At 49.8% G+C, this 12,045-nt stretch overlaps 1 protein-coding gene across 13 annotated transcripts in view; it reads right to left on the minus strand.

The window, feature by feature from the left end:
• Positions 1–2,007: 2,007 nt before the first annotated feature.
• PPFIA3 (PTPRF interacting protein alpha 3) overlaps positions 2,008–12,045 on the minus strand; it is a 61,512-nt gene continuing 51,474 nt past the window's right edge. For all 13 annotated transcript variants that reach the window (XM_053362749.1, XM_053362753.1, XM_053362750.1 and 10 more), the window contains 7 exons: positions 10,707–10,882; positions 9,283–9,380; positions 8,964–9,139; positions 7,202–7,270; positions 6,933–7,104; positions 5,314–5,388; positions 2,008–3,353 (listed from right to left, as the gene is read on the minus strand). In XM_053362749.1, the coding sequence (XP_053218724.1) occupies positions 5,330–5,388; positions 6,933–7,104; positions 7,202–7,270; positions 8,964–9,139; positions 9,283–9,380; positions 10,707–10,882 (750 nt within the window). In that variant the 3' untranslated portion in view covers positions 2,008–3,353; positions 5,314–5,329. The remainder of the gene's footprint in view (positions 3,354–5,313; positions 5,389–6,932; positions 7,105–7,201; positions 7,271–8,963; positions 9,140–9,282; positions 9,381–10,706; positions 10,883–12,045) is intronic.

Here is a 12,045-nt window from a genome sequence, read left to right on the forward strand (position 1 = left end):
TCGGAGCAAACCGCAATCCATGGGAAACCCAAATTGCCGTTTGTTCCAATTCAGAGGTTAAGGAGAGGGGGTTTTTGTGAGGAAAGTGTCGGGGTTGGGGGGGGGGAAGTGCTCAGACAAAGAGCTTTAAAAAGTGGGCTGGGATGCCTAGGAACCGTAGGGGAAAGATAAGTGTGGATGAGCCGTAGTTTAGTCCCCTTAGTGTGAATAGTACAGAAGTGAGGTACTTTACCGCTGAAGTTAACACAGGAGTAAACTACCCCTGTTTGAAGAGGCGAATGTGAACACACCTTCCTCTCGATAATTTAATTTAGGTTCTGTGGGATGTGAGCTCATTCGCCTTTGTGACTTGTGTCAGCTCAAATAGGTGCCCAGGTGCTGATGTTTCCCCAGAAGGAGCAAGTCTCAAAATCTGGGCTGATTTTGGCTTCAAGTCACCTCCCTCTCCCTCCCTCATTTGTTCTCCATAGGATCTTGGATCCGTGCAAGGCCCTGGCAGGGGGATGGAGACACGCTGCAATGGCTTGTTGCCCCAATTATCCTGCAAATGCTCCCTAACTAAGCAGACCACACGTCCTTGATGCTACATGGACCCAGAAGACTTGCTATGGATTGGGCAGACATAACCCAATAACTTCTCTTTATAGAAAACCTGGCAAAACACTCAACTTCCTTATGGACAGAGGAGTGGTTGCAAAGGGAGGGGCCTTAAAGGTGCAAAAAGCCTGGGGCAGATTTTTTTTATTTTTGCAAAGCATATCTGTGTACCTTGGCAGTGGAGGCTATTTTCTGCTCCTGTGGTGATGCCGTTTCCAAGGGCACAATTTTATTTTTGTTTAAATCCAAATAGGAAGGAAAAGCAGCTGTTCATTAACAGGGGAGGAAATAAAGGTGTTTGTTCAGAAACACAGCGAAGAAAACTTCGACCCAGTTTCCTGGGTGTTGTTGTTTTTTGCACCCTCAGCTGTGTCCTAAAATGGAATTCATTCCTATAGACTCCAATGGGAGCCGCTGAGAACTGAACCAAACTCCTGGCCACAAAACCGCATCTCAGGTTCTTTTTTTGTTATAATGCAATCCTGTGGTTCAGTTATGGCAGCTGGAGGTAGGATACCAATCAAACAAAGTTCATTAGGCCACCAAATGCAAGTTATAGCCAAGATTTGGGATACCCCCAAACGAGGGCAATATTGCACCAATGTCAGAATCGCACTGTTAAAAATCACAACGCTGGCGCAACATTGGTGGCATTGCAGGGACACCAAATGTGGTTGCTACCAGGACTTACTTCCGAGTAGACAAATAGTTAGGGCTGCCCTGAATTCGACAGGTCTGACTCTCAGGCGAGTAGGGTTCGGATCGCAGTCTCGGCATTGTAGTAATTTCCCTCAGACTTTGGCTGGTCTCGCTAGAATATAGAAGATTTGGGGGCTTATAAAGACTGTGACAGAGAACGACATTTTGGGGGTGTCGCCCAGTAAGAGAGAGAGATCCTTCAGGCAATGTTCCTTGTTGTTCAGAAGAGAGTGCTTGCTGTCGAATTAAACAAAAATCTGGAGATCCTAGAAAATCTTTTCAAACTTTTTTTTCTTTTTCTTTTTTTAAACATTTCCTATCACTCGCTCCACTGCGGCCCCGCCATCCTCTCCCCTTCACCTTGAGGTAAACTGGAGTTGAGGTGAGCAGGAGATCTCTTCTGCACCACCTCCGCTTCCTGTTTGCCCCTCACAATCTCCCTGATAAGAATTATTTTTTAATTATTTTTTTTGTCAAGGTTGTATTTTTTTTTCTTCTTCTCCCCCACCCTCCCCACTTTCATGCAAAACAACCCCCTTTGGTTTGCCCCTCACCCCCGCACACCCTCCCCAGGAAAAAAACAAAACAAAAACAAAACAAAAACAAAAAAGGCAGAAAATATAAACATCAAATGAAAATTATGGGCGTGCAGGGGGGAGGGGGTGGGGGGGAGAGAAGGACACATTATTAAATTAACAGAGAACTTGTAACGGCGGTCGAAAAAGAAATTCAATTTACACAAGATTCCACAGCACAGATATACACAGAAAATACAACTCTTATATTACAGTAGTCTTGGAGGGAGGGGTGGGGGGGGTCTGTGTGCCATATTGTAAAAGTCCAGAGTTCAATTGCCCACCCCAGGCTGAGATCTCCCTCTTCCGGTTTGAGCATCTCAAACCTGAAATCCTGACTCCCTGCTCCTCTTAAGAGAAAGAAAGAAAAGAGCCCACCGTTGGCCAGGATACAGTTTTGTCCTACCACTGAGCCGGGATTATAGTGCGGATAGGTGGGGTTTTTTTTGGGGGGGGGATGTCCCACCGCCCTCTCCATCTCACATCAAAATCCCAGGCCCTTCCTCTCAGAGGGAAAGGGAGCTGCATCTTGGTGGCCGGGCGAGAAAAAGAGGGAAGCTGTTTTTAAAAGGGGATTCGCCTGTGCCAAGTTGCAGCCGCTTCTGGGGAAAGGCAGCGGCAAAGTATACAAGCGTCCCCAGCTCAGAGCTCTGCGATTCAAGTAGCTGCTGCGGGTGGGCCCTGGCTCTTTATCCGCCAGCGCTTCTCTTCACATTTCCCACCGTGAGTCGAGAGTCCGGAGCGGAGGGAGGGAAACCAGGCCCCCCCCCTCGTACCTGCGCCGCCACCCACCCACCCTCCACCCTGTTCTCCCCGCTCTCGTTGAGAAGAGGGGCAGGAGAGTTAACGTGAGCAGCAACCTCCTCCCGGCAGCCGCGAGCTGGAACCAGGTACACCTTTGTAGCAGCAAGGCAGAAAAAACCCAAAAGTAAAAAAAAAAAAGTTCCAATGGACGTTTAGCACCCTTAGGAGGGCAGGGAAAGGAGGGCAGGTGGGCTGGTCAGTCCGATCCGTGGCAACAGGAGGGCGATGCAAGATGCCCCTGGATCTACTGGGAATCAGAACAGGGAGAAGCTCAGGCTGCCGTGGAGGAGTGGGGTGGGCAGGGCTGGGCGTACATTTTCTTTCACATTCTTATGCCCCTGCCTGGAACGACAACAACAATAAATAGACACCAGAGGCGGAGGCCCGCAGCCCCTGCAGATTTGGGGACGGGCCCCCTCCTCAGCTTGAGTCCTTCGAGGGTTTGCCAGAGAGCACAAGCCACTGCTGCTAGGAGGAAGGGGTGGGTTGGGGGGAGCTTGTTCGTTCCCTCTCCTCCCCTCTCTCCAGCCTCCCCGCGTGGTCCCGTTTTCTCCTTCTTTACAACAGCAGCGGCTCCTCACAGTCTGGATTGGCGCACATGATGAGGAAGGGGCAGCGGTGGCGGGGAGTCCTCCTGTCCAAGGCGTGGTGGCGGCCAGATGCACTCGGGGGCGGCATCTGCGTGGAAGGAGAAGCGGCGTTATTGCCTCGAGGGCAGAGCGAATGGGCATCTGCGCTACAGAAACAAAACAGCAAGTTTCCTTTTCCAGAAGTAGCAACGGGGAGCCCCTAGCCTGCAGGCCTAAGCCAACCTGCCTGCCCTTTCGATCCGGCCCCCCACCAACACGCTCCCGACGCTACTTCGCCCTCGCTGACTCACTGACTCTGAGCACAATTCAAAGTGTAGGTGCTGACCTTTAAAGTCTTAAACGGCCTCAGCCCAGTACCGTGGTACCTCTGGTTACGTACTTAATTCGTTCCGGAGGTCCGTTCTTAACCTGAAACTGTTCTTAACCTGAAGCACCACTTTAGCTAATGGGGCCTCCCACTGCTGCCGCGCAATTTCTGTTCTCATCCTGAAGCAAAGTTCTTAACCCGAGGTAATATTTCTGGATTAGTGGAGTCTGTAACCTGAAGCGTATGTAACCTGAGGTACCACTGTATACCTGAAGGAGCGTCTCCTCCCCCATTGTTCTGCCCGGATGCTGAGGTCCAGCGCCAAGGGCCTTCTGGCAGCCCCTCACTGCGAGAAGCAAAGCTACTGGGAACCAGGCAGAGGGCCTTCTCGGTAGTGGCGCCCGTCCTGTGGAACACCCTCCCATCAGATGTCAAAGAGATAAACAACTACCTGACATTTAGAAGACATCTGAAGGCAGCCCTGTTCAGGGAAGTTTTTAATGTGTGACATTTTGATGTATTTTTAATCCTTGTTGGAAACCCAGCCAGATGGGCGGGGTACAAATAATAAATTATTATTATTATTATTGCCATCGCCAGCCTGTTCCTCTCCTTTAATGATTGTCCCAGCAGCTGCGAAATGGACTCTGGAGACAGTTCTGGAAGAGGGGTGTTTTGTTATTTTATCATATTTGCTTTTAGCGCTCCTCCAAAGGACTTGTGGCACCACAGAATCACAGAATTGTAGAACTGTACAGTTGGAAGGGTCATCTAGCCCAACCCCCAGCAATGCAGGAATCTCAACTAAAGCATCCCTGACAGATGGCCATCCAACCTCTGCTTAAAAACCTCCAAGGGAGGAGAGTCCACTTCCTCCCAAAGCAGTCTGTTCTACGATTTATCAGCTCTTGCTGTCAGAAAGTTCTTCCTGATGTTTAGTTAGAATCTCCTTCCTTGTAACCATATACAGTGGTGTCAAGGGAGACGTTCAAGAAGCAAGGTACCACACTGTATACAGTGGTACCTCGGGTTACATACGCTTCAGGTTACATACACTTCAGGTTACAGACTCCGCTAACCCAGAAATAGTACCTCAGGTTAAGAACTTTGCTTCAGGATGAAAACAGAAATCGTGCAGTGGCGGCGTGGCAGGCCCCATTAGCTAAAGTGATGCTTCAGGCTAAGAACATTTTCAGGTTAAGAACAGACCTCAAGAATGAATTAAGTTCTTAACCTGAGGTATCACTGTATGGACTTTATTCTGACAACAAGCCTCCAAGGCAGGTTAGGTTGGCCCAAAGCAGCCCTGGGTGCTCTGGGACTGAGGAGAGACTTGAATCCAGGTCTCCCCGGTCTACATCGGATATGCTAAGTCAGGGGTCAGCAAACTTTTTCAGCAGGGGGCTGGTCCACTGTCCCTTAGACCTTGTGGGGGGCCGGACTATATTTTGAGAAAAAATAATAAACAAATTCCTATGCCCCACAAACAACCCAGAGATGCATTTTAAATAAAAGGGCACATTCTACTCATGTAAAAACACGCTGATTCCCAGACCGTCCGCAGGCCGGATTTAGAAGGCGATTGGGCCAGATCTGGCCCCCAGGCCTTAGTTTGCCTACCCATGCGCTAAGTGCTACACCACATTAGCTCTCGAGCACGAGACTCTGGTTCGGCACGTGTTGCTTTCACAGTACCCTGCAGGTATGTAGTCAGTGTCAAAGAGCAATAGCACATACTGACCTTAGTCATCTTGGCGTTAACAGGAGTACGTTCGCACTGACATACTGTCTGCCCGTTGGCTACCTAATGAGTTCCCTGTGAAAAGGACCAGGGTGGGGAGACGAAGGAAACAAAAAGCAAAAGAGATCAAACAAAATGGTCCTCACGCTCCTGAGCTTTCAAAAATCACTCACTGGCTGGCCACATGTGCAGTACCTGGGTGTTTTGGCACAGGAAACTGTCCCTGCCCATCTCTACTCCTACCACCCCACCCTGCACCGCTGAAAAGTACACCCTCCAGCAGGTTCCCCACATGTAGGTCCGCCATATTCTGAAGAGCAAAAAAGAGGATGCTATGACACACTCTCATTCCAAATACCCCTACTCCAGGCATAGACAATCTTCGGCCCTCCAGATGTTTTGGCCTACAACTCCCATGATTCCTAGCTAAAAGGACCAGTGGTCAGGGATGATGGGTATTGTAGTCCAAAACATCTGGAGGGCCGAAGGTTGTCATGCCTGCCCCACTCTATGTAGGCTATAGAAGCTGTGATATATTGCTGGGGGAGGCAGGAGAAGAGAGGAAGAAAGCAAGTCTTCAGCCACCAGTTGTGTCTATGTCTCATCCAGAAAGTATAGCCAGAGACATTTTGGCAAATTTAACAAATCCACCTGGACGGAAATTTTACCCCTGAGAAAGAGGACGCATCCTGGAAAAAGAGGACACATGGCAACCCCACGAGCACCAGTGACCTTGGTGATTCCAATGCAGCCTCCTGTTTCACACTTTGGTCCCGTTAAAATCAACGTCAAATCAAAGTCTCTGCCATTCCAGTGGAAATGAAGAATGGACTGTCAACAATTGGGATGTGGCTATCTTAGAGCAGCTAACTGGGCTTGGAAGGGTAGCAAAAGGTGTTGCAAACCTTTTCTTGAAACCTGTTGTTGAAACCTGGTCTCCTTTCTTTTCATATGTAAGGGAAGGAGATAACAATTCTCTCCCACCAACTACTCAAATTTGTCTGCAGAGAGGCTATATTAACCACGAATGTCTTGAGAATATGCTTGAAATGACACTAAAAACTCAGGGCAATTTTTGTGTGGAGATTATATAACTAGACTTGTATCCAGTCACTGTTAAAAGTTCTATTGAAATAAAAATTTCATTGCAAAAAAGAAGAAGAATGGGCCAACTTAGTTGGTGCTCAGTCCAGTGGTTACAACTGTAAGGTGCTAGATGCACCAGCCAGCTTTGCAAGTTGGGGTTATGGAGCAAGGATTAGGAGGTACAGGGATAACGGTTTAGTAGTGAGGGAACCATTTTACACATGTTCACAAGCATTCTTCTCGCCTGCTGGCAGCCTGAAGATGCAGAGGGCGGGAAACGGACGTTGCTGACACCAGCACGTGCTTAATTTTGTCACTGTTTTTCTAATGTTCGTTTTATTTATATCGTGTAAACCTGAGGAGATTTATACTGAAAGACAGTGCAGGCGTTTTAATATGCAAATAAATAAATAGCGGGGAAAGAAGCACAAGGCCTGCTCCTGCCATTTTGTGCTCTGGCTCATAACCCAGCTTTGCCCATACAAGGCCCCTGCGCTGGGGAAGAGGGTTTCTCCACACAGCGGCTCATGTACCCTCTGGTTGCATCTTACGAAGCTGCACCCCGGGTGAGGTAATGGAGGCCACGGAGGCTGTGCGGAAATTGGCCGGCAGCATCTCGGCCGAGTCGGGGCTGACACCGCGGAGGTCTTTCTCCCGGAACATCTTCCGCCAAGATGGGGAACGACTGAAGGTCTTGGCACTGTCCTGTGAAGCAGAGAAAGAAGAATGCGTAGGTGGGCGCACAGCATAAAGGTTGGAATACGTCACCAAGCCAGAGGCTCTGGAAGGAGGAGATGCTCACCTCATCCAGCCGCCGGTCGGTTCCCATAGTGATGAGGTTCCCAAATTCCTTTTCCAACATCTGTCGAGCCTAAATTGAGAGAAAAAAGAAGGAGGTCCTTTCAGGCTTGACCCCTTGCAACTGCTCCACAAGGTACTGGTCCTTCTCTGCTTGCAAAGAATCAAGGAGAAGAGAAACAGAGTCTGGGGATCTCATTAGTAAAGGGACCCCTGAGCATTAGGTCCAGTCGTGGCCGACTCTGGGGTTGTGGCGCTCATCTCGCTTTATTGGCCGAGGGAGCCGGTGTACAGCTTCCGGGTCATGTGGCCAGCATGACTAAGCCGCTTCTGGCGAACCAGAGCAGCGCACGGAAACGCTGTTTACCTTCCCGCTGGAGCGGTACCTATTTATCTACTTGCACTTTGACGTGCTTTCGAACTGCTAGGTTGGCAGGAGCAGGGACTGAGCAACGGGAGCTCACCTTGTCGCGGGGATTCGAACCGCCGACCTTCTGATCAGCAAGTCCTAGGCTCTGTGGTTTAACCCACAGCGCCACCCGCGTCCGGGGATCTCATTGGCCAGGGCATTATGGTCCCATACAGAAGGGGTGGGGAAGCTTTCACCCTCCAGATGTTGCTGAACTCCAATTCCATCAGCCCCAGCAAGCACGGCCAATAGACCAGAGATTATGGGAGTTGTAGTTCAGCAACAGAAGAAGAAGAACAGGGCGTGTGCCACTACCCAGAAGGCCCTCTGCCTGGTTCCCTGAAACTTCATTTCTCATACTGAGGGAACTGCCAGAAGGCCGTCCTGGCTGGACAATGGGGGTGGAAATACTCCTTCAGGTATACTGGGCCGAGGCAATTTAGGGCTTTAAAGGTCAGCACCAAGACTTTGAAATTTTAATATATAATATTTTTTATTTGCTTTTCTCTTATATCTTGCCATCAATATGTACTCTGTTACATTGATGCATAAAACGAAACATAAATGTAAAACATGGACATATAATAATAATGGCTGTTGGGATACTGCCGGGGAGACGGGGGCATTCAGCAGGCCCCCAGCTGGCTCTAAACACCGGCCAGCAGCTGGGCGATCTCTGGTACAGCATCAATCAGCAACACTAGCCTCAGATACATTTAGAGACTCAGCACATTCTTATCAGCAGTGTGAATAACTTCTCACAACGGACGTGGCGGACAGAGACATGTGTAAGCATTATTTACAGGCGTTTATTCAGCATAGTTCAGGAACAAAGGAAAAACATGTCTGCTTCCCTTCGTGTCCAGCAAACAGGAACATAGCAAAAGCAATATATAAACGGAAGTTCCCAGCAGACTGTGCCGAAAGTAAACAGGCACGTGACAAACAATAGTTATGCCTGATCCTTTTAAGGTGGAATGGAGTTATATCCTAACATATCCAAATTCCTTCAGGTTGTTTAATCCCGATATATCTTTACTTTTACTCCCCCCCCCACTCTTTCCAAGACTTTGAATTGTGCTTGGAAATGTATTGGGAGCCAGTTTAGATCCTTTAGGACTGGTGTTCCCCATACCTGCCACAGAGGCTGATGAAGAGGGACCGTGTGTGTGTGCCCCTCTTAAGTCAGGGGAACCCACTTGCCACACTGAAGGCACCTAAGAGAGGTCCAAGGCCAGGTAAAGCCAAGGCTCCAGGATTTGCCCCTGCACGAGGCACCCTTCATTTTGCCTCGTCCCTCAGGCTCCCCCTCAGTCCTCCCCTTCCCTCATCTGGCCTTCCCAGGCCTGCTCCTCACCTGTGTGTTCTGGGTAGGGATCTGCAGCAGCAGGGCCAAATCGTTGCAATCAAAGGTGTCGTCCAGGGCCAGGAGGGCCCCGTGCACCCCGCTTTCGATCAGGTTGTTGGCGAACTCCTTCAGCCCAATCATTTGCACCCAGCACATCACACGCTCGTTGGACCACACCATCACATCTGGAAGGGGGGAGAGGAGGCAGGCTTAGCAGCAAGCTCAGTCCCGCACACCCCACAATCCGTCTGTCGCTGTCCCAATTTACACTATTTGTAGACACCGCCTGAGGATGACCCTGGGCCTTTGCTTCCTGCTCCACGCCTACCTTTGATTTGGTTCTGGCTCTCTTCCCGTCTTCTCTCCAGTTCCTTCCGGTCATAGTTCAGCCGCTTCAGGCACATGATCCCATAATGGAGGCTCACCCTGAGACAGACAGAAGCGGAGGTTACACCTGAGATATAAGTGGAGTAGAGTGGAGTGGAGTGGCTAAGATGGGGCTGGCTCCGGGTTTGAGGGGGCCCCTCTACTGGACTCCTTCCTGTGTTGGTGGGTGATGGTGGGTTTATCTGGTGGCAGCGGCAGCAACATTCTGTTCAGTACTGGGTACAACGGAACAGGGAGTCGCCATTTAAATTTCCCACAATGCCCCTGGCACATCATTGCTCTAGGGCATTGTGGGAAATGAAAATGGCGGCTCCCACACCTGGCTGCCCAGTACTGTTTGGGGTACTGAAGTGCCACAGGCATCAGCGATGGGATGTATTGAGTACTGGGGCCTTGGTAGCCACCCATGGGTGCCACATGCCAATTCAAGCTCTGGACTATGAGTGGACAAATTCTTGGTTCAAATTCAGCCTCTTGTCAAATGCTCAGAGAACCCCCTTGAAAGCTTCCAAGCTTTAGGTTTTAATGCAGAAGACAGAAAACAATTTGGGAGGTGGGCACTTTGGTGCTTGCTTATCGCTATTCTCAGCACCCTCGCCTTTCCCAGAATCCCCTGCAACGGGTGTGTGGAGCCATTACAGGAAGCTTTATTCACAACAAAGGCTGCTCTTTCGTACAGGAGTAGGCCCTCGCTTCTGAGCAAACAGGTGCAGGACTGCTCTGGAAAACTATGTTTTCAATGTGGATGCACACATCTTATCTGCAGAAGTGTGATGGCCTGGGATTCGGACTTGGAGGCTGAACCTGAGGAATCCCAGCCTGCACAGGAGTCCCCGCCTCCAGAACCAGCTGAGCCGGGGCTGGGGCTTCAGCCTGAAGGGTCCTCACCTGTGCTGGATCCTCAGGTGCAGGCACCAGCTGAGTCTGCTCTGGCTCCTGAGGGGATGGAGGACCCATTGCCTGCAGGTGCTCAAGTCTCAGCCCCGTCAGGGGAAGCTGAGGTTGCAGAGGCTCAGGGCAGAGAGGCGGAGGGAACTAAGTTCCCGCAGGAGGAGTGCTCGCCTCCAGGCCAGGAGAGGCGAGTCACCTGTGGACCGGGCCGCCCTATGCCTCGGGGCAGATAAAAGCCAGCCAGCCCCAGTCCCAGGTTGTGGGAGCAACATTGTTGGTAGCCTGTTCCTGCCTGCACCCCTGCCAGAGTTCCTGACCTCACCCGACTCCCTGCCTTGGACCCAGCTTCAGCTTTGACGGACAGCCTCCATACAGCACCCCCAACCTCGGACTGGATTTGGACCTTGCTGCATGGTTAACCCTTGGGACCAGCACAAGAAGGTTCAATCAAGCCCTTGGGTTCCCCTTCTTCACCTGTGGAAGCTGTCCACCATCTTGAGCTGGCCCCGCAGTTCCTTCTTGTTGAGGTGGTCCAGCATCCGGGCATCGACGAGCGACTCCATGAAATAGCTGCGGTACTGGGGCAAGCCCAGGCTGGGCAGCCAGTCGTTCCCCACCCACTCGTGGTTCATGTCACCGTATGCCAGGATCTTTGGAAACAGAGAAGGGAGGAAGACAGTGTGAGTGAAAGGGAGGTGCACACACACAAACACACTATATATGTTTTGGGCTTTGAGCAATTAGCAATGCTTGTTTAATTAACACAGTTACAAACCTTTCCCCAATCCCCCTCACCTCTCTCAGGACAACCCTTCCTTCTGAATTCTGTGCATCTACTGTATTGTATTTATTTAGTTACTGCATTTATAACCTGCCTTTCTTTCATGGAACCAATAAGCTGAGATCTTTGGGTGAAGGGTGGTATATCATCATCATCATTATTATTATTATTATTATTATTATTATTATTATTATTATCATCATCATCATTATCATTATTATTATTATTGCTGTTGCTGTTAATAATGTCCCTTAGGGAGTCTCCCAAGCCAGATACTGTACTGGACCTAGACCTGCCCAGCTTCAGCAAAGTTGCTGCGCATGTCCTTAGCATTAGTTTTCCCATTTCAGGGCAAAATGGAACCAGGAATTTAAAAAGTGCAAACTTTCGGGGAGGTGGGTGGGTAGGAAAGCAGCAAAAAGCCCATCAGGCCCTCCTCTCTCCACCCTAAAAATGGGAAAACTAAAATTTCTGCTCACTTGCTCTTCAAATCCATTGGTTCTCTAATCCCCTTTCTTTTTCAACTTATAGACTTAGTGGACGTTACAGTGCAATGAAGGCAGCAGATCCCTGAGCAACAGACTTTAGTGCTTTCCCTAAATTCCAGTGTGATTCCCGGAGAGCGGAACGTGCCCCTCTCTCTTGCGACAAGATGGCGTGGCTGTTCTGGGCACTGTTGGAACTTGCGCATCTCAGCCCAGGGCAGATGGGCAAGTTCCCCTTTCACCCATTCCCCAAAGCAGAGTATTATGCGTCTTGGATCCCCCACCTTTTCCCCTATCCCTGGTGGTGTGTGAAGCAGCTCTCGCGCCATCTCATCACAGATGGCCTCTTCCAGAAAGCATAGAAAGAGCAGGCAATACAATGAGAGGGACAAAAGAAAGAAAAGGGTGCAAACAGATCTGTAATGCTCTTTCTCTGTCCCAAAACGCAGCCACCCAGGATTAAATAGACATGGAACACAGGGCACCTGTGCTAATAATTTTGTTCAAACAAAACATCGCACAGAACATCCTTAAATGTGTTATACAA

The sequence above is a fragment of the Podarcis raffonei genome, chromosome 13, assembly GCF_027172205.1.
Source record: "Podarcis raffonei isolate rPodRaf1 chromosome 13, rPodRaf1.pri, whole genome shotgun sequence".
NCBI classification, from domain to species: Eukaryota; Metazoa; Chordata; class Lepidosauria; order Squamata; family Lacertidae; genus Podarcis; species Podarcis raffonei.